This window comes from Amblyomma mixtum, chromosome 8 (assembly GCF_055824585.1).
Source record: "Amblyomma mixtum isolate Tamu chromosome 8, ASM5582458v1, whole genome shotgun sequence".
Lineage (NCBI taxonomy): Eukaryota > Metazoa > Arthropoda > Arachnida > Ixodida > Ixodidae > Amblyomma > Amblyomma mixtum.
The window spans coordinates 148,192,574-148,212,365 of record NC_143019.1 but is presented as its reverse complement, the minus strand read 5'-3'; the positions used below and the strand labels follow the sequence as shown (position 1 = coordinate 148,212,365).

The 19,792-nt window shown below is 46.9% G+C and overlaps 1 protein-coding gene and 1 long non-coding RNA gene across 5 annotated transcripts in view; one reads left to right on the top strand and one right to left on the bottom strand.

Annotated features, from left to right (window-relative positions):
• The window catches only part of LOC149334760 (glutaminyl-peptide cyclotransferase-like), a 72,285-nt gene extending 66,748 nt beyond the window's left edge, over window positions 1–5,537 (bottom strand). The window contains exon 1 of one of the 4 annotated variants that reach the window (XM_089555379.1): window positions 5,233–5,537. In XM_089555379.1, coding sequence (XP_089411505.1) covers window positions 5,233–5,321 — 89 coding nt within the window. In that variant the 5' untranslated portion in view covers window positions 5,322–5,537. Of the gene's footprint in view, window positions 1–5,231 lie in introns of all 4 variants that reach the window. The other 3 variants (XM_089555377.1, XM_089555376.1, XM_089555378.1) reach the window with 3 other exon arrangements.
• Window positions 5,538–6,982: 1,445 nt separating this feature from the next.
• LOC149334759 (uncharacterized) lies at window positions 6,983–18,781 on the top strand. The gene is made up of 4 exons (XR_016284802.1): window positions 6,983–7,237; window positions 8,706–8,799; window positions 9,343–9,418; window positions 18,476–18,781. It is a non-coding gene; the product is annotated as an uncharacterized LOC149334759 (long non-coding RNA).
• The last annotated feature ends 1,011 nt before the right edge of the window (window positions 18,782–19,792 follow it).

The window sequence follows — 19,792 nt, the reverse complement described above, 5'->3', positions numbered from 1 at the left end:
AGACAACTTATTATTTTTCACACATATTCCTTCTTCCAGAAACACTCCACAGACAGTTCTTGACTCCAACAGAATGGAAAGCGGGGCTAGTTCTTGACTGTCAGGAAGGAAGTTTTGTGGACGGGGAAATAGATGGACATATACTCGACTTGCTGCCCCAATGCCCGGTTCTCAAAGACGAGGTCTGCACAAGTATTTCGCGAGGTTGTCGCAGCTATGGGAGCCATTACGAGCGAGAGGAACGGGATGTTCTCCCGTATAAGTGGTAAGAAATTCCCGCTCGTCTTTATATCTACATTAAAGTCCCGCCCCCCCCCACCCTGGCAGGTGGCAGCGTTTCTGCCACAACGTTGTCAATGCCAAAGCATGCAGCCGCCATGTCATAGCCTTCCCTCTGGTTCAGGTGTCCACCGAGATGTGTGAGACAGATACTGCGCATTTCCTTTCCTCAAAAGCAAATTTACAGATTTTACCCTCTGCTTTCCAGGCCCCAGCTCTATTGGCTTCGCAGCTGTGGGAGACAGACACTGCGCACTTCCTTTCTTCAAAAAATTACCGAAGACACTTTGTAAATTCTAAAGTGTGCTTCATTTCATTTCATTTTCATTTCATTTTATTACCTTAAAAACCCCTCGAGGGGTATTACATAAGGGGTGGGATGAGCAGAAAAGGTACAAGGCAAAAAGCCTTGGGGTCAACCCACTGCCGCTTCTCTGAACCGCTTGGCGTGGAATCACTTCGCCGCTTCGGAGCCATGCATCTCACTCGACTGCAATGAGACGTGTGGCGATGGAGCAGTGGTGCAGCTGCCACCGCCGATGCGCGCGCGCTCGTTCTACCGCTTGTGTGTGACGCCACGGTTGCTATGCACAGCTGCCCCCCCCCCCCAGCTGCTAAGGATGGCAGGAATTTGCACTTTAGCTCTCTCCTTTCCAAGCTCCCGCTCCATTGCTTTCACAGCTTTCACAGCTGCCTGTTACAACGGCAACGCGAAACACAGAAACGGGCGCCAAAGAGCTGCGCTCTAAAATCGCAAATGCACTTTAACTGGCTAATGATAACGGTGTAATGTCAGCTTTCGAATCGTGAAATGAATGGCGGCACGACGACACGCAAACAACAACACGCTACCAACTATTTATTAGACGGAAAGGAGGCATGATACCCAGCTCAAGCATGTGACAACACAGCACCCTGAATCCAGCCAGTGGCCGGAAATCAGCATGAAAATAAACAGCACAATCGCAGAATTAAGGCAGAAACTCAGGCTAGTCGGAAAGCATTTGGAATCATATTTGCCAGCGCTTAGTGAACACACGAGACAAGTCGCGTTGCACGACTGCATTGAGAGTGCAACCCCACTGCCATTTCACAATTCTATTGGAATGTCAATTGAAAGCTTTTCAAATCTTGTTTCATTTTACCTGTCATCGACTGTCATAAAGCATGAAGGTACAGAATATGTACAGAAGGATGGCATATGTATTGGGTCCTGCATCGCCCCCTTTCTCAGCTCTGTCTTTTCAATGTCCTACATTCAAAGCAAAAGCAGTCAGAAACAGAGAAACTAAAAACAAAACAAAAACTATATACCAACAAAACCCACCCCAACGAACAACCAACAACACCTATTTAGTGCTCTGAACGTGAGACATAAAAGGAAGAAATCTCGAGCGGTACTTGCCTTCATAAAAATATTTCAAGTTAAATAACTATGAAGGCCTGTATTTCCTTACTTCCTTTCATGTACAGTTCTCACTGCACTAAATGGTGGACTAGATTCGGGAGTAGAAAAATATAAAGCTGTTTTCATTTGGTTGCTTTGTAAATGGCTATTTTGGTACCGAACATTAACCTTTTGACTGCCAGGTTTTTTCACTCACAGCTGCACAAACCCTGCCAGGGTTTTTTTCGCATGTCATTTTCCTGGAAATTTTTTGCTAGTAACGCCCTGAAATGCTCTGTTGGACATTTTTATTCAGGGTAATTTTAGATATATCAGTTGTACCTTCCAGCACCAATCTGGCCCATCGGATTTCCTCTCCTTGTGCAGATTTTTCGGTCACCAGACAAGGCACTCAGGTGGGCTGCTTCCTCGTTCTCCTTATCACTGGACCCCGCATTCATAAGCAGTTCTGGAATTTCTTCGTCTGTCAAAGCGCACACTGCCTCACATGGCTGCTGTGCTGAGACCAAAACGAAGCTATGCGCGCCATCTGTTGAGTAAAATTTACCCTACAAGTTTTATGAATTTCTGGGGCCTCTCCATAGACGGCACGACATGTGTGCATCTTTTTTTTTTTTCTACACGAGTATAATCGGGAGCGGCAGGGAGCGAGTTCACAAGCCAAAACGAGTATACTCGGGAGAGGCAGGGGGTGTGCACATGTGGTAGCCCAAGTTATCTCGGGAGTGGCAGTGAAAGGGTCAATATTCAAGAGATCAGCATCTAAGTTTGCTGTTAGTGCAGGTACATCACTATCGTAGGAAAAAATGGTAATATTGTCATCAGCATAAACAATGTCCAGCATAAACAAAGCAGCATAAACAAAGCAACCAGTCAAGGCATTTCATCGTGGTGGAGCAGCGCAAAGGACGGGACACAAGAAGCAAGGGAGGACGGGACACAGGCGCTGTGTCCCGTCCTTTGCGCTGCTCCACCACGATGCAACAACACCAACTAGCCCAGCAACTTGCTCTTCTGAAGGCATTTCAGTAAGTCATTGATGTCTCTGCCCTCTTCCTGTCTCTTAACGTTTTTCCTTTCCATAGCTCACTGAGCTGTCCTTAACTTAAGCTGAACCCTCTTTGTTAGCCTCCACATTTCTGCCCCATAGGTGAGCACCGGTAAGATACAGCTGTTGTATACTTTTCTCTTGAGGGATATTGGTAAACTGCCATTCATGATCTGAGAGAACCTGCCATATGCACTCCAATCCACTCTTATTCTTCCAGTTACTTCATTCTTGTAATCCGGATCTTCGGTCACTACCTGCCTTAAGTAGACGTATTCCCTTACTACTTCCAGCACCTTGCCAACAATTGTAAACTACTGTTTCCTTGCAAGACTGTTAAACATTACTTTGGCTTTCTGCATAACAAGTTTCAGACCTACCATTATCCTCTGCCGGTCTAACTCATTGATCGCATTTTGCAGTTCATCTACTGAGTGAAAGAGGCAGTAGCACACAGTGAGGACTGTTGCGTAACAATACTGAAAGATGTCTAAACATGGTCCTCCATAAAGGAAGGTGTCATGCAGGGAACATCCCGCCACTAACAAAAGGGGAAGCAAAGAAAACCTTGGGAGCAATGCAGAGGGGAAAAGCAGCTGGTGAGGATAACAGCAGATCTGTTGAAGGATGGAGCAGAGATTGTGCTAGAAAAACTATCCACACTGTATATGCAATGGTTTGGTTTGGTTTATTGGAGTTTAATGCCCCAAAGCGACTCAGGCTATGAGGGACGCCGCAGTGAAGGGCTCCGGAAATTTCGACCACCTGGGGTTCGTGCACTGACATCACACAGCCTCTACAATTTAGCCTCCATCGAAATTCAGCCACTGCGGCCGGGATCGAACCCACGTCTTTCGGGTCAACAGCCGAGCGCCGTAGCTGCTGAGCCACCGCAGCAGCTTACAAATGCCTTTTTACAGGAGGTATCCCGGAGCTTGAAATGGGAATACCATCTGCGATTCGCTGGCAACGTTGCCTTGACTCAGGATGATCAGTCAGTGTGTACCCTGCCATGTGCTTCGCTTCATCTTCGCTGTGGCTTGGCAACCTCCGCCTTCCAAGAGGTGTGCCCGAGCAAGCTCTCTGCGAGAGGCGCTGCAAAACCGCGCAACTGCCGCATATGCGATACGCGCCCATGCGTGCACGCTTCCACAGACGCGGTTGTGCAAGCCGCCTGCGAGTGCCCTCAAAGCGGCAGCTCACTCTTCGTTCTGCGGAGCTGATCAGAAATGCAGCACATTTGGATGTGCGCATCCGAAATTACTGCATCGCCAAAAACTTCTGACACGTGGCCTCTATTTCTGCTTTTACCACAGTTTGACAATCGGAGCCGGATCACTGCGTTAAAATAAAACAAATGTTCATCACTGCTTGGAACATTCATAACAGGGCACCGATAGCGCGCACTCTGTGACATCTCAGAAGAACAGCGTAAACATGGACTACGCAGTTTAATTTCGGCTAAAACGATGCGCGGCAAACAGATAGGATGCCAGGACAGCAGCTTCGGCATGTTGGTTATTCATTCTTGATGGAACAGCGCAAAACATCGGGACAAGAGACAAGCGCTGACTTACAACTGGTTTTTATTTCGAAGAAACATTGCTTCTTATACCTTCTTCACCCTCTCAAAAAGCACATGCGTCGCAACCATATCGTTCAAGCGTCCACAAAAAAGCATAAGACAAATAATCACAGATATTTATAATCACATTTTTAACATGTCAAATTCTTTCTTAGTCAAAGCAACAGACGGCGTGCTGACACAATCGTCGCGCAGACTCGCTATCGAAGCTGCCTCGATTATTTCCCGGACTAACTGGTCTTTGTGATTAGCCAAAGCTTTGCATTTTTGGAAAACCGGTGCACAACTAGTTGAAGGGCAATCTCTGCAATGGATTCCCAGGTTCCTGCAAGCTTGCTCGAAATTATTTTTGTGTTCTAGCAGCCTTTCATTTCAAAAATAATTTCGACACAGTCCGGGAAATAATCGAGGCAGCTTCGATAGCGAGTCTGCGCGACGATTGTGTCAGCACGCCGTCTGTTGCTTTGACTAAGAAAGAATTTGACATGTTAAAAATGTGATTATAAATATCTGTGATTATTTGTCTTATGCTTTTTTGTGGACGCTTGAACGATATGGTTGCGACGCATGTGCTTTTTGAGAGGGTGAAGAAGGTATAAGAAGCAATGTTTCTTCGAAATAAAAACCAGTTGTAAGTCAGCGCTTGTCTCTTGTCCCGATGTTTTGCGCTGTTCCATCAAGATAGGATGCGATAGCCAGCACATGTCCGCAACGTACGAGCACAGTCAGAACATGGGAGAACAAAACCTAAAGTGCTGCCGTGCACGCAGTGGTACATAGCGGGCGCCCGCAGTCCCCTTTACGTGACTGCGTTCTTCAAGCAAGTGCATACTTGGATCAAGATGGGAGCAGCTCTGACCTGAATCAAACTAAATTCCCTTCGAAGGACATGAGCAGGATCGGGTACTCACCTTCAGTTCGTGCCATGTGACAGCTTCGGTGTACGCGATTAGAAACGCCGTCAAGAAAACCTCGACCAACAGGCTCGTGGCGATGAGCATAACAGCAGCCGCGCTAACGCTGGAAGTGGGGTCTTCCCGCCGCACACTCGGTCCCCCGAAGTAAATGTGCCGACCACCGCCTGCACTGTACGTACTACCTGCACTATAGTTTTGACCAGCTCGGCTCGGCTTGGCTAGACATCGGCGGGAAACCGGCCCACTCAAGCAAAGCTGCTCCGCAGCAGTAGCAGCTCCGATTGATTCTCGCTAAACCACTAAACCAAGGTAGCTTGTTGCCTTGGGAGGTGACGTAAAGAGACGCGACTGTCGTCACTCCCTAGCAACCGCTGAGCGACGCCCACGCTCAGCCAGTGCTTTATTTGCAGCTCCACACCGTGCTTTTTCGTTGCGCCCACGGTGCACGCCTACACATTCAGTCCGAGAGCTGTTTATCTGTGTTTCGTCTTCGGCTGCTTCTTCTCTTAGCTTGCAGAACAGAAACAGTGATGCTGAACGCGCGATGGGAAAACGGCCACTGAATTCCAACAAAATGCATAAACGCTGGTTCTCTTCCCACGAAACGAGTGGGCTGGCTACATAAAAATGCCGTGCCTGCTGGTTGCGGTCGAGGGCGCGCGACTATTAATTTGCATCGTCACTAATGTGGTCTCCAGTTAATTATTGATTATACCTATTCAATTCGGCCGGGTGGCGCTCGCGCGTGGCATCCACGTTTTTGTACGTGTACAGGGTGTTCCGTATTTATCTGTCTAGATTGCAAAAAAAGTCTCCTGCGCACTACACTAGCATGTGTGGGCTCAAACAGAGGGTAGCTTATGATAGGGCTCTTTCCTCGTTGGCGTTGCATACACCTCCTCGCAACGTCGCCCCTCCTCCTCCGCTCTAAATGTGTGTTCGTCGTATTTTCCCGTTTTCGTTTGTTTACTGGATGTTTCTATTGTACTGATATGTGCACCTTGTTTGGATTATTCGCAGCGTCGACTTGGGTTTTCCCGCGTTGAACACTGATACCGCGCAAACGGATTGCCGGATAAGAGTTGTATTTGGCATTCGAGGGAAAAGGCAAGAAATTAATTTATGCTTTCAGCAACTGCAGCGGGAATAACCCAAGCAACCACAGATATCCGTCGGACGTACGAGCTAGATCCGAACGTCCTTTGGCGAGATCGGACGTCCATCGGACGTACGAACGCAATCCGATTTCGGATATCCGTATTCGTACATCAGCCGGACGTACGGACAGTGTCCACTTTTGTATATCCGCATGGGAGACGAGGTGTACGTCCGAAGGATGTAAGGCTGAGTATTTTCCCAGGCCATGAGTATCGACGTTTTTTATTTCACAGAAAATTCGCGTCTTTCGTGTATGTATACTGTTTTATTTACATCAGTTGGAGGGTTTGGCGCGAAGATGTTTGTAAATTAGTGCGATTCCACTCCTACCTGCAGTGCAAGAGCCGCCAACGAGCTAAATTTATCTGAGAGGAGAAGCAGGTGCTGCAGAATTTTGCAAGAACTAATGACTAGTTTTATATATATAAAACTTCTCCAAATTAGTGGAGTTGTGCGACATGTCCACCGTTTTGCTAGCTAAACTTGCCATTGAAACCATTCGTATCAAAACTCCAGTGCATTCTGCTATCACCATCATCATAGATGTCAGTTCGCGGTCAGTCCAATCCAATCCATCAGTACGGCTCCGTAGCGCTACAGTATTCTAGTTCACTGTAGTAGCGCTGCGCTGTTGTTGATTTGCTGCGTAGTGCTGTCGCGCAGAGTTTTGTAGCTGTTTTTATAATGTGTGGCTTTGTTCGGTCTGTGGACGAAAGTAGCATGTAACTTAAGCAATTCGAAAGATACGGGAAGCGCCTGAAGCTCTTGTGCAGCACCGGAATCCCGTACTGCGTCGACCTTGGTTTAAAGAAGGCTTAGTGCACATGTGATTGCCTACGAAGGTATGTATCCAGTACACTTCTTGGAACTTGCTTCTAGGACAATGCATGCTCATATAACATTCGTTCACAGGACAGTGGGAGCAGTAAGCGCGAGGAGATGGCTTCCACAAGTGTGTGCTGTTCTCACACTTTCGGGAGCCTACATCACACAGCTGCGGGAGCCGGCTGATCCCGGGCTGGCGTTGCATATGTCTCCTCGCCCAACGCCGCCTCTCCTCCTCCTCTTCTCTTCTCCGTTCCTTCTTTCACGCGCGCGGCGGGGGGGGGGGGGGGGGGGGGGGGGGGGGGGGAGGGGGAACAGGGCATCCTTCCCTTACCACCACCCTCTCTCCTCGAGAGCCTCATCGCATCTACAGCGCTGCGTGCTACCACGGCGCTCTCGCGGGCTTGCTGCCGCCGGCCTGGCGTTGCATAAGTCAATGCTCACGCGCGCTTCAACGAAACGTCTTGATACTGCTACTCGGGGTTCAACAGACCCCTGTGATGACAAAACGCCGGCTGTAAGCCGCCCTAGGCTAATATCGCATCTCCAGCGCTGCGTGCTACCACGGCGCCATCGCGGGCTTGCTGCCGCCGGCCGCCGGCCTGGCGTTGCATAAGTCAATGCTCACGCGCGCTTCAACGAAACGTCTTGATACTGCTACTCGGGGTTCAACAGACCCCTGCGATGACAAAACGCCGGCTGTAAGCCGCCCTAGGCTAATATCGCATCTCCAGCGCTGCGTGCTACCACGGCGCTCTCGCGGGCTTGCTGCCGCCGGCCTAGCGTTGCATAAGTCAATGATCACGCGCGCTTTTGAACCCTAGGGCGGCTTACAGCCGGCGTTTTGTCATCGCAGGGGTCTGTTGAACCCCGAGTAGCAGTATCAAGACGTTTCGTTGAAGCGCGCGTGAGCATTGACTTATGCAACGCCAGGCCGGCGGCAGCAAGCCCGCGATGGCGCCGTGGTAGCACGCAGCGCTGGAGATGCGATATTAGCCTAGGGCGGCTTACAGCCGGCGTTTTGTCATCGCAGGGGTCTGTTGAACCCCGAGTAGCAGTATCAAGACGTTTCGTTGAAGCGCGCGTGAGCATTGACTTATGCAACGCCAGGCCGGCGGCAGCAAGCCCGCGAGAGCGCCGTGGTAGCACGCAGAGCTGGAGATGCGATGAGGCTCTGGAGGAGAGAGGGTGGTGGTAAGAGAAGGAAGCCCTGTTCCCCCCCCCCCCCCCCCCCCCCCCCCCCCCCCCCCCGCCGCGCGCGTGAAAGAAGGAACGGAGAAGAGAAGAGGAGGAGGAGAGGCGGCGTTGGGCGAGGAGACATATGCAACGCCAGCCCGGGATCAGCCCTGCGCACTTATTTAGGATTTCAAGCTTTTTGCTATATCCCTCGTTTGTGCGGCCCGCTTTCAAGTCGTTCGCTATATCGGTGATGGTTTGTTATTGATTTTCACTTTCTCTTATTTATTCTTGGTTGACTGCCACCAGCTGTGCTGCCGGCGATTCTCCGCGCTCGGAACTATTCCCAGGCACGAGACCCTACCCACAGACCTCCCTGCACCACACTCACCAGTTTTCTTCGGTATTTTTTTCCCTTGCTCTTACTTGCATTGCCACTAGGCAGTTTTTATTTCTGTGCAGATTTGTTAAATGCAATACCAATTTTCGTTTCATGCTGTGATGTGAGATATCGTCCTTCTTGCTAATGAATGCATGCCTTTTCCATCCTCTCATCATTTGTGCAAAGCAGACGGGTCTACTGGTCGCTACGTTCAATTTAAAAATACCTTCGGTGCTGCTGCAAAGCACCCTAGTAGTAATAAAATCCTGTGCATGCTATATTCGAATAGTTACGCTCTTTTCATCATGCATAAAAATAGTGGTATTCCAGCCTGCTCATCTTTCTATGCGGGTGTGACAGTCATGTAAATCTACTGAAAAAATGTATATCGGTGCATCACATACAATCTGTTCATTTCTTTTGTCATGGGCCCTCTCATTGCTTTTTGTGTTCCTATGTTACTACCTTATTCTAATTTATGAAGCAGTAGACAATTTCTTCTCTTGTCATTCATGACATTGTTACGGCCACTGACAACAGTTGCTCTGACATATTTATTTGCAGTTGCCAGCTGCCAGTATCTACTGGGCCATTCGTGCTTCCAGCTTTTGGCTGTGCTATCTCTCCTCAGCTGTTTGTGGTAGGTATTGTTTTCCAGTGATGCATACCTTACCTGCCTATTTAGAAAAATTTCGTAGACATAGGCTCACAGCCGGGTTTAGAAATGCATGCAGAGCTCTACGTGCACTTAGCAGCAGTACCTCCCTGTATAATCACATGAATCTGATCCTGAATTACATGAATGTAATTACATGATCTGTATGAAATAGTCGCTCATGAAGCTTTTGACTGCTGCTGTTAACATAATGGAATTTACACTGCTTCAGGTGCAGAGACTATTTCACACATGTTGCCTCTTATGCATATGTGCCCTCTGAAAGGACGAACATATTCCTTTATCCCTTTAAAAAAACATTGTGTTCTATCATGATGCTTTACCGGTATTTCTGGTGTATAGACCAAAATGTCACTCAGTATTGTAACATGAAGCGGGAACTCAGTTTGTCCAATGTTTTAGAGGTAACATGAAGCGGGAACTGAGTTTGTCCAATGTTTTAGGGGTCCTAAAACATTGGACCAACACAGTTCCCACTCGAGTTATTGATCACTTCGCTCTCGCCCTACCATAAGCTTGCCGTCCAGGTTGGACAAATTGATAGAGCGACTGCTCCTGTGAAGTGGTGGTTCTGAGTTCGAACACCGGACCAGGACGAATCTTTCTTTAACTACGAAGTTTCTGTGAAAGCTGTATAGCTTTCCTTTGTAGCCATTTGGCTGTGCTCGAGTGGATGTCAATGAGTAATTACTCCTTATTACAGATCTTTTGTCAACGCCAAACTGATTCAGTAGCAACAAATAGTAGAAGGGTAAAAGCATGCTGCTCCCAAAAATTCGTTAAGCATGTTATAAAATGTATGCTGTATTGTTTTAACTGCTGCAAAGAAATAACGGTGATGTTAGATGCCCAGCCCCTATTAGGTAAACATAGCTCGCAATTAACACAGTGGATGGAAAAGAAATATGGACTTCAACCCTCACGACGACCCTCACCCCAGTAAAACAAAAAGTGCCAGTGTTGCCATACTTGAGAGCTTTGCTCGTTAAAATTGCAGTAGACTGCTACTCAAAGTTGACAAAAAAATGCGTCTCGTTTTCTGCATCTGCATTCCACAGTGCTGGTGCCATTTTCACTGGCCATTGACATTCAGTCGCATGATGTGCACCCCGCTCCTCGAGTTGATTTTGTTTGTCTTGTGAACCTGCCGTCAAAATCAGTGCAGGATAATGCTTCCCCAGTTGATCTGCAGTTAACCTTGTCCTTTGCCAGCTGCTGTCACCCTTTCTCCACAGAGAAGGGCGGTGGGAGTCCAAGCCAGGTGGAGTTGAAATATTTGACTAGTAGTGGACAGGGATCCTGCGGTTTGTTGAGGGCACAGGCAAATTGGAGACTTATGGAAGAATTTTTTTACCAGCCAAAAAAGACGCATACACAAGACAGAACCGCACAGGACAAGGGCTGGTAAAAGCCGTAGTCCTCTGTGGTTCTCTCTTGTGTATGCGTGTTCCTTGGCGGGTAAAAAAATTCCTCCGTAAGTCTCCAATTTGCCGGTGTCCTCCACAGATTGGAGGATCCCTGTCTGTTACTAGTCAAATTTCATTACTCCACCTGGATTGGACTCCCACTGCCCTTCTCAAACTTTTGAAATCCTGTTGCCCTAGCAGATCATCAGCTGTCGGTTGTATTACTTTCGCTTCAGTGAAATTTGACATGTAGCGGACAGGGATCCTAGAATTTGTGGAGTACACAGGCAAACTGGAGACTTATAGAATTTTTTTACCAGCCAAGGAAGACGCATACACAAGATTCGTTGTCTGTGTTTCACAACTGAAAGTTCTAAATGCGTGCAAAAGTGTATCGTGCATTCGCACGTATTTTGAAAACTCAATTTCTGCAGCATTAGGTTTTCGGAATTGGAGCTGTAGCATTGCCGCCACAGAATCCCGCTCGTTAACAAAGCGCACACTTATTTGCTAGGTATATATTCGGTATACCGCAACCAGTACACGTCACTGTTTGGAAGGTTCTGTCGTGAAATTTCTGATTGTGCAAGGTAGCTTTTCTTTTAAATTCAAGCGCTCTCTATTTGCTTTTTCCTGTGCATATTCATCGGTCGTTTCAATTCGGAAGCGTTGGTGCTGCAAGACGTGCATACGGAAGCTACGTTTGTGCACAAAGCTCCTGAATTTTTGAAAGCGCAGCTCTGACAGTTCTCGTTGTCATAAATAAGTACAAAGTAGCCTAATCTTTTTGGACACACCATTTCATGCTCTTAGCTGTTTCTGAGAAACAGGCTGCCTTTTTTTCTGTTTTTGGTGTGAAACATTCCTAACAACTTCTTTCTTTCTCGATGCACAGAGAGCCTATGCATACACGGGCAGCTTGATTGCAATATTTAGGGCAATATTTATAACAGGTGCAGTGAGCCTTGGTGCATGTGGACAGAAATTAAGCTAGGGTGGGGTGGGGTATTTTCGCACAGGGTAATATTATGCGGAGGGTTTGGCGTATTGAAACCGAGTCTTTCTGAGCTCTTATTAGACGTCCCAGCACCAGGACAGTAGTTGAGGCTTTTCTTCTTTGTTGTCTAGTCAATGGTTTCCATCACATAAAATAGCCTTAATTCTAGCTATCCCGTGGCCGTCTAACAGAACGATGCAGATATACTGAAGTGATCAGTGTTGCATAAAAGTAGGGAGAACATTGCAAATGCAAGGCAACTTCATTGGTTTGCAGTGCACTAACGTGGCAGTCAGAGAGAATTACACATTACATTTGCAAATCTAAATTGTGCATAATAGTATGGACTGGCACGTAATGTGCGAAGTAATCACAGTTATCTCGTTCATGCCGAATGCTAGTGTCAAACATTGTCAGTATTGCATATTTATAAAGAGCAGGCATGCTGCGCCTAACTTGTCGTTGGATAGATTTTATTACTATGAAAGCAAAAAGTTTACACATGGCTGTCGTGTTCTTGCGTGGGAAGTAGTATTACCTTAAATGAGTATAAACACCAAATTTTTGGTTATGTGTGTTCTTTGTAGTGACGTGCTGGGCATTCGTATACATAGAATTGTTGCATAGTATTCGTCTCCAATCGCTAAATAATTACAACCAGGACAGCAGCTTGGGCATGTTGGTTATTCATTCTTGATGGAACAGCGCAAAACATCGGGACGACAAGCGCTGACTTACAACTGGTTTTTATTTCGAAGAAACATTGCTTCTTATACCTTCTTCACCCTCTCAAAAAGCACATGCGTCGCAACCATATCGTTCAAGCGTCCACAAAAAAGCGTAAGACAAATAATCACAGATATTTATAATCACATTTTTAACATGTCAAATTCTTTCTTAGTCAAAGCAACAGACGGCGTGCTGACACAATCGTCGCGCAGACTCGCTATCGAAGCTGCCTCGATTATTTCCCGGACTAACTGGTCTTTGTGATTAGCCAAAGCTTTGCATTTTTGGAAAACCGGTGCACAACTAGTTGAAGGGCAATCTCTGCAATGGATTCCCAGGTTCCTGCAAGCTTGCTCGAAATTATTTTTGTGTTCTAGCAGCCTTTCATTCATGCACCTGCCAGTCTGCCCAATGTACTGTTTACCGCAAGTCACTGGCAACGAATAAACAAGGCCTTCGGTGTACTCCACAAAGGGGGTTTGATGCTTTATCGTGCATCCCTGCTTCTTTTTGGTCGGATCGGAGTTGACTCGTCTGCACAGACTTTTCAGTTTATTAGGAGCAGTCATCACTACATTCACGCCAGCTTTTCGACCTATGCCTTTCAGGCGATGGGAAATATTGTGAAGATACGGAATTGCTACTACCGGCCTCCTTTCTTTCTGTTTCTGTGCATCATCTTGCTGCTCGGGCCTAGCCTGCATCAGGTGCTTTTTCATCCGCTTGGCAACAGATACAAACAGGTGCGAGGGGTAACCCGAGTTGCCAAGCCGTTCCGCCTGGCGAAGAAAGCTCACATTCATTTTGTGAACACAGGATTTCCTCAAGGCATTCGTGAAGCACAAGTTCACAATAGCCCTCTTGGTCAGCTTAGAGTGAGCTGATTGGAAGGGCATTGGCGCTTTCTCCGCTCTGGGCTCATAGGCCCAGCAGGCGTGCCCTCTAGTGAACTCAAGTCTCAGGTCTAAAAACCTGAGTGACCCTTGAGCAGGAAGCTCGTGCGTGATAATAAGTGGCTGCAAAGCCTGCGCAAAGCGACCCACCTCCTCCATTACTGCTTCTAGCGTATTCGCCCTTTGGCCATCACAAAGAACTAGGTAGTCATCAACGTACCTAAATACCTTTTTAACACTAGTACCTGCAAGGGTTACGTTCAGGAACCTGTCTTTTCGCGCCAAGTACAAATCACTGAGTAGAGGCGCGATACATGAACCAATGCAAACACCGCGTTTCTGGAGATACACTTTTTCCTCCCAACAGACGTAAGTTGACCTGAGGTACACTGCTAATAGCTCCAGGAACCCTCTAATAGACATTCCGCAGGCGTTTTGAAATGCAACAGCACCATGCGTATCTATGCATTCTTCTACAGACACCATCAGCTCGTCATGCGGTATGGAATAATACAAATCTTTTACATCAACTGAGCATGCGGCAAAGGCACTGGTAGAATTGTCAGTTAAAAATCTAGCTATATCGTCCGAAGATTTCACCTGAAATTGGTCGTCAATTGTTAGTAGTTTTAATTTTGCTTGCAAGAAGACACCAAGAATCTTTTGCCACGTCCCTCCCTCAGAAATTATTACCCTCAAGGGCCAGTCTGGTTTGTGAGTTTTTACAGTGAAAAACGCGTCCAAGTTAGACTTCTTGCAAGTTTTTATGCCTCGAAGGAGGTAGTCAAGTTTAAGTTCTTTGCATAGCTTCATAGCAGTTACCTTTGCTTTCCTAACAGCTGATGTTTTGTGCTCGTCAAAAACAGAGCTGATGGTTTCTAACGCCTTAGTTTTGTACAAGTCCTTGGAAATCACAGCAAAGGCCCCCTCTTTGTCAGAGGTCAGCAACGCAAGGGAATTGTCTTTCAAGTACCTTACAGTACGTCCCACTGGGAGATTCCTCTCGCAGAGCTGGTAGCGGCCAACGACGTCGGCTCCGTCTGAAATACACCTTGCACTTTCCTTGCACCTTGCTGCGCGCTGACTACAATGAAAGGAGAAGAGGCATGACCGAACAAAGCCAAGAAAACAAGATCCACACGCTTGGTGTGGATGTTCTGCCACAACCGGTCCACGAGGTGCTTAGCCTTGGGCCTAAGTTTGCCATCCAACCGAAGAAGACAACACCGGAGCTTCTTGCCATGGTGCGGCGCGTTGCCAAGGCAAGCCCTGAGTCGGAAAGTGCAAGGTGTATTTCAGACGGAGCCGACGTCGTTGGCCGCTACCAGCTCTGCGAGAGGAATCTCCCAGTGGGACGTACTGTAAGGTACTTGAAAGACAATTCCCTTGCGTTGCTGACCTCTGACAAAGAGGGGGGCTTTGCTGTGATTTCCAAGGACTTGTACAAAACTAAGGCGTTAGAAACCATCAGCTCTGTTTTTGACGAGCACAAGACATCAGCTGTTAGGAAAGCAAAGGTAACTGCTATGAAGCTATGCAAAGAACTTAAACTTGACTACCTCCTTCGAGGCATAAAAACTTGCAAGAAGTCTAACTTGGACGCGTTTTTCACTGTAAAAACTCACAAACCAGACTGGCCCTTGAGGGTAATAATTTCTGAGGGAGGGACGTGGCAAAAGATTCTTGGTGTCTTCTTGCAAGCAAAATTAAAACTACTAACAATTGACGACCCATTTCAGGTGAAATCTTCGGACGATATAGCTAGATTTTTAACTGACAATTCTACCAGTGCCTTTGCCGCATGCTCAGTTGATGTAAAAGATTTGTATTATTCCATACCGCATGACGAGCTGATGGTGTCTGTAGAAGAATGCATAGATACGCATGGTGCTGTTGCATTTCAAAACGCCTGCGGAATGTCTATTAGAGGGTTCCTGGAGCTATTAGTAGTGTACCTCAGGTCAACTTACGTCTGTTGGGAGGAAAAAGTGTATCTCCAGAAACGCGGTGTTTGCATTGGTTCATGTATCGCGCCTCTACTCAGTGATTTGTACTTGGCGCGAAAAGACAGGTTCCTGAACGTAACCCTTGCAGGTACTAGTGTTAAAAAGGTATTTAGGTACGTTGATGACTACCTAGTTCTTTGTGATGGCCAAAGGGCGAATACGCTAGAAGCAGTAATGGAGGAGGTGGGTCGCTTTGCGCAGGCTTTGCAGCCACTTATTATCACGCACGAGCTTCCTGCTCAAGGGTCACTCAGGTTTTAGACCTGAGAGTTGAGTTCACTAGAGGGCACGCCTGCTGGGCCTATGAGCCCAGAGCGGAGAAAGCGTCAATGCCCTTCCAATCAGCTCACTCTAAGCTGACCAAGAGGGCTATTGTGAACTTGTGCTTCACGAATGCCTTGAGGAAATCCTGTGTTCACAAAATGAATGTGAGCTTTCTTCGCCAGGCGGAACGGCTTGGCAACTCGGGTTACCCCTCGCACCTGATGCAGGCTAGGCCCGAGCAGCAAGATGATGCACAGAAACAGAAAGAAAGGAGGCCGGTAGTAGCAATTCCGTATCTTCACAATATTTCCCATCGCCTGAAAGGCATAGGTCGAAAAGCTGGCGTGAATGTAGTGATGACTGCTCCTAATAAACTCAAAAGTCTGTGCAGACGAGTCAACTCCGATCCGACCAAAAAGAAGCAGGGATGCACGATAAAGCATCGAACCCCCTTTGTGGAGTGCACCGAAGGCCTTGTTTATTCGTTGCCAGTGACTTGCGGTAAACAGTACATTGGGCAGACTGGCAGCTGCATGAATGAAAGGCTGCTAGAACACAAAAATAATTTCGAGCAAGCTTGCAGGAACCTGGGAATCCATTGCAGAGATTGCCCTTCAACTAGTTGTGCACCGGTTTTCCAAAAATGCAAAGCTTTGGCTAATCACAAAGACCAGTTAGTCCGGGAAATAATCGAGGCAGCTTCGATAGCGAGTCTGCGCGACGATTGTGTCAGCACGCCGTCTGTTGCTTTGACTAAGAAAGAATTTGACATGTTAAAAATGTGATTATAAATATCTGTGATTATTTGTCTTACGCTTTTTTGTGGACGCTTGAACGATATGGTTGCGACGCATGTGCTTTTTGAGAGGGTGAAGAAGGTATAAGAAGCAATGTTTCTTCGAAATAAAAACCAGTTGTAAGTCAGCGCTTGTCTCTTGTCCCGATGTTTTGCGCTGTTCCATCAAGAATTACAACCAGATTTCTTTTCTTCCCTGTTTCAATAGCATAGCAATTGCTATGACATCAATGTTCAGTATAGGTTATGGAAGGCACAAAAAAGCTACTATATCGCTACTTCATCGTTTTAATTAGTTACAATGCTAAAGCCAGCCTGCCTTAAGAGTCGGAATCACAATGAATGACGAAGCCGCAATTATATTGCAGTTTTCCTCATGCCTCCCCTGGCTTATACTGACCTTTGATGCCATTGCCATTGCTCAGTTTTTAAAAGTGAAGCAGGAGAGAGAAGATATTTAATTACAAATTATTTAGCAGTCATAGGCGAATACTGTGTGGTTATCCGTGCATAGTAATGCCTTATGCATCATTAAAAACAAAAAAAAATGTGCAACTGAAATTTGCTCGGCTGCTGACCCAAAAGACGCGGGTTCGATCCCGGCCGCGGCGGCTGGAATTTCTTTGGAGGAGAAATTCTAGAGGCCCGTGTACTGTGCGATGTCAGTGCACGTTTAATTAAAGAACCCAGGTGGTAGAAATTTCCGGAGCCCTTCACTACGGCGTCTCTCATACCCTGGGTCGCTTTGGGACGTTAAACCCCATAAACCAACCCAAACCAAACTGAAATTTGTTGTCTGCCTCTTTGAGATGAAAAATTTTGAATTTTTCCTTCACTATTTTAGAGCATGAAATTCAGTTAATGGTATCTGAGAAACAGGAATTGTAACAGCCATTTCTCTTCAGCAAGAAAACTGTCATTGGTTTAAGTGTTTTCCCGATTCAAGGTTACCCTATATTTTAAACTGCACAATGTATTATGTGACAAGAACCGTCAAGCACAATAGGTGTGGTTTTAGAAATGACTGGAAGTGATAAGGGAATACATTTACTTAGAGCAGGTAGTGACCGCTGATCCGGATCATGAAGAGTAATAACTAGAGGAATATGAATGGGGTGGAGTGCATATGGCAGGTTCTCTCAGATCATGAATGGCAGTTTTTCAATACCCCTCAAGAGAAAAGTATACAACAGCTGTATCCTACCGGTATTCACCTATGGGGCAGAAACGTGGAGGCTAACGAAGAGGGTTCAGCTTAAGTTAAGGACAACGCAACGAGCTATGGAAATAGAAATGATAGGCGTAACGTTAAGAGATCGGAAGCGGGCGGAGTGGGTGAGGGAACAAACGCGGGTTGAAGACATCCTGGTCGAAATCAGGAGAAAGAAGGGTGCTTGGGCAGGGCATGTAAGACGAAGGCAAGATAATCGCTGGTCCTTAAGGGTAACGGAGTGGATTCCAAGAGAAGGCAGGCGTAGCAGGAAGCAGCAAAATGTTCCATGGGCGAAGGTTTGCAGGAACACGGTGGACATAGCTGGCGAAGGACAGGGTTAATTGGAGAACATGGGAGAGGCCTTTGCCTTGCAGTGGGCGTAGTCAGGCTGATCATGATACTTGCAGAAGAGCTTGCTCATGTTAAAATTTTCATTTGGTAAATATGTGCTTGTTTTACATGCACACAGCTTTTGAAAGGACTAGCATAGTGATAATTGTATTGGGCTTCATAAAATTGTAGCTCTGAATGAAGGTTTGCAATGAAAGGTGTCTGCACTTGGTCACAATATAGGTACACACTAGTGGCGACATGACACACACGATCAGTACATTCTAGTTGTATTCTTTCTTTTTTTTCATGGGGTTATATGCAGGATAGTATGAAAAGGGCATTGGAATTGACTCTTACTTGCATTATTTTCATTCATGTTTGCAGGCACCCAGAGAAATGCACGCATAGCCAAAGCTCCTTCACTCAGCCGAGCAAGCTACGGCATCATCCAGCATCTTAGTTTCTTTTGAGCGCTTACAGCTCACTGCGGTGGATTTGGTAGATGGGTTTACTTTGCTTTTGGCAGTGTTCTTGGCATTTAATGTCAAGTACACCCCAAAAACAAAGCGGGCTTGTCTGCTGCTTGAGACACTAATGGGGCTTGATCCTAGCGAGCGCCTCCCGAGCGTGTTTTGGGCAGCCACAGCAATCACAGCAATGACTTGAGAAATAAAAGTTATCAGTGTTGTACATTTGTGTCATTATTTCTTGAACCATTGTTATTCCCAACGCAGACAGAGCACCATACTAATGTGCAAACTGTAGTGTAGCCATAAAGTAGTTGTATGAGCAAAAATTATTCTACTCAAAGATTATAATCCCTTTTGCTCATTACTCTTTTGTAGATGTAGCGCAGGTGGATCCTGCAAAACATATGACCAACTTGCTCTGAAGAATATGTGAAATAAGAAAATTAGTACGATACATTGAAAACACGTGAAACTCCTTTGGAAGGAGTAATATAAGATCTGGGCTGATACTCCTTGAAGGAGTATAGTCACTCTAACAAACGGAGTCCTGGAACTCTACCTGAAAGAGTAGTAGGATGCTGTTTCAATGTGGTAGCTTTACTCCCTCTGAGGAGTGCTTGTACTCTATTGCAGGAGTAGTACAGTACTCCTTGAGTAGGTGTTGGATCACTCTTTGTCCAGAGGGAGTAATTTTATTCTGGAAAAAGGAGTGGAATATGGGACAAGCGAATACTCCTTCAAAGTGTGTTCTGGGCACTCCTCTGCACTCCTTTAGTTCTAAGAGTGTTGAGGTAGAACTGTAGAAGGAGGGGCAGACGTTGCGGGCTGGTGAAGACCATGGACTGCGGCAATGTCGGGCGATGTGGCCAATGCGAGAACACCGGAAGCAGATGGGGCGGTCGTCTGCCGTACGCCACTCATTTGGATTGCGATAACGCTGCGGAGAATAATAGGTGCGACGATAAACAGATAGAGGTGGCTGGGGGGTGTCCGGGCTTCTGATGGTGCACACAGCCGGAGGAAGGTTCAGGTTAGCGAGTTCCGGACGCACGACGGCCTGAATCAGCGACACGGTGGGTAGAGAGTTATCAGGTGCGGTCGGACGGGGCAGAACAGGCGCAAGGGCTTCCAGTTCGCGGCGAACGATGCGGGTCACAGTGCCGGTAACGGGGTTCATCGGATGAGGCGCGGGATGAGGCGCGGTGTTCCTCACAGGAAGAAGTAGCGGCAG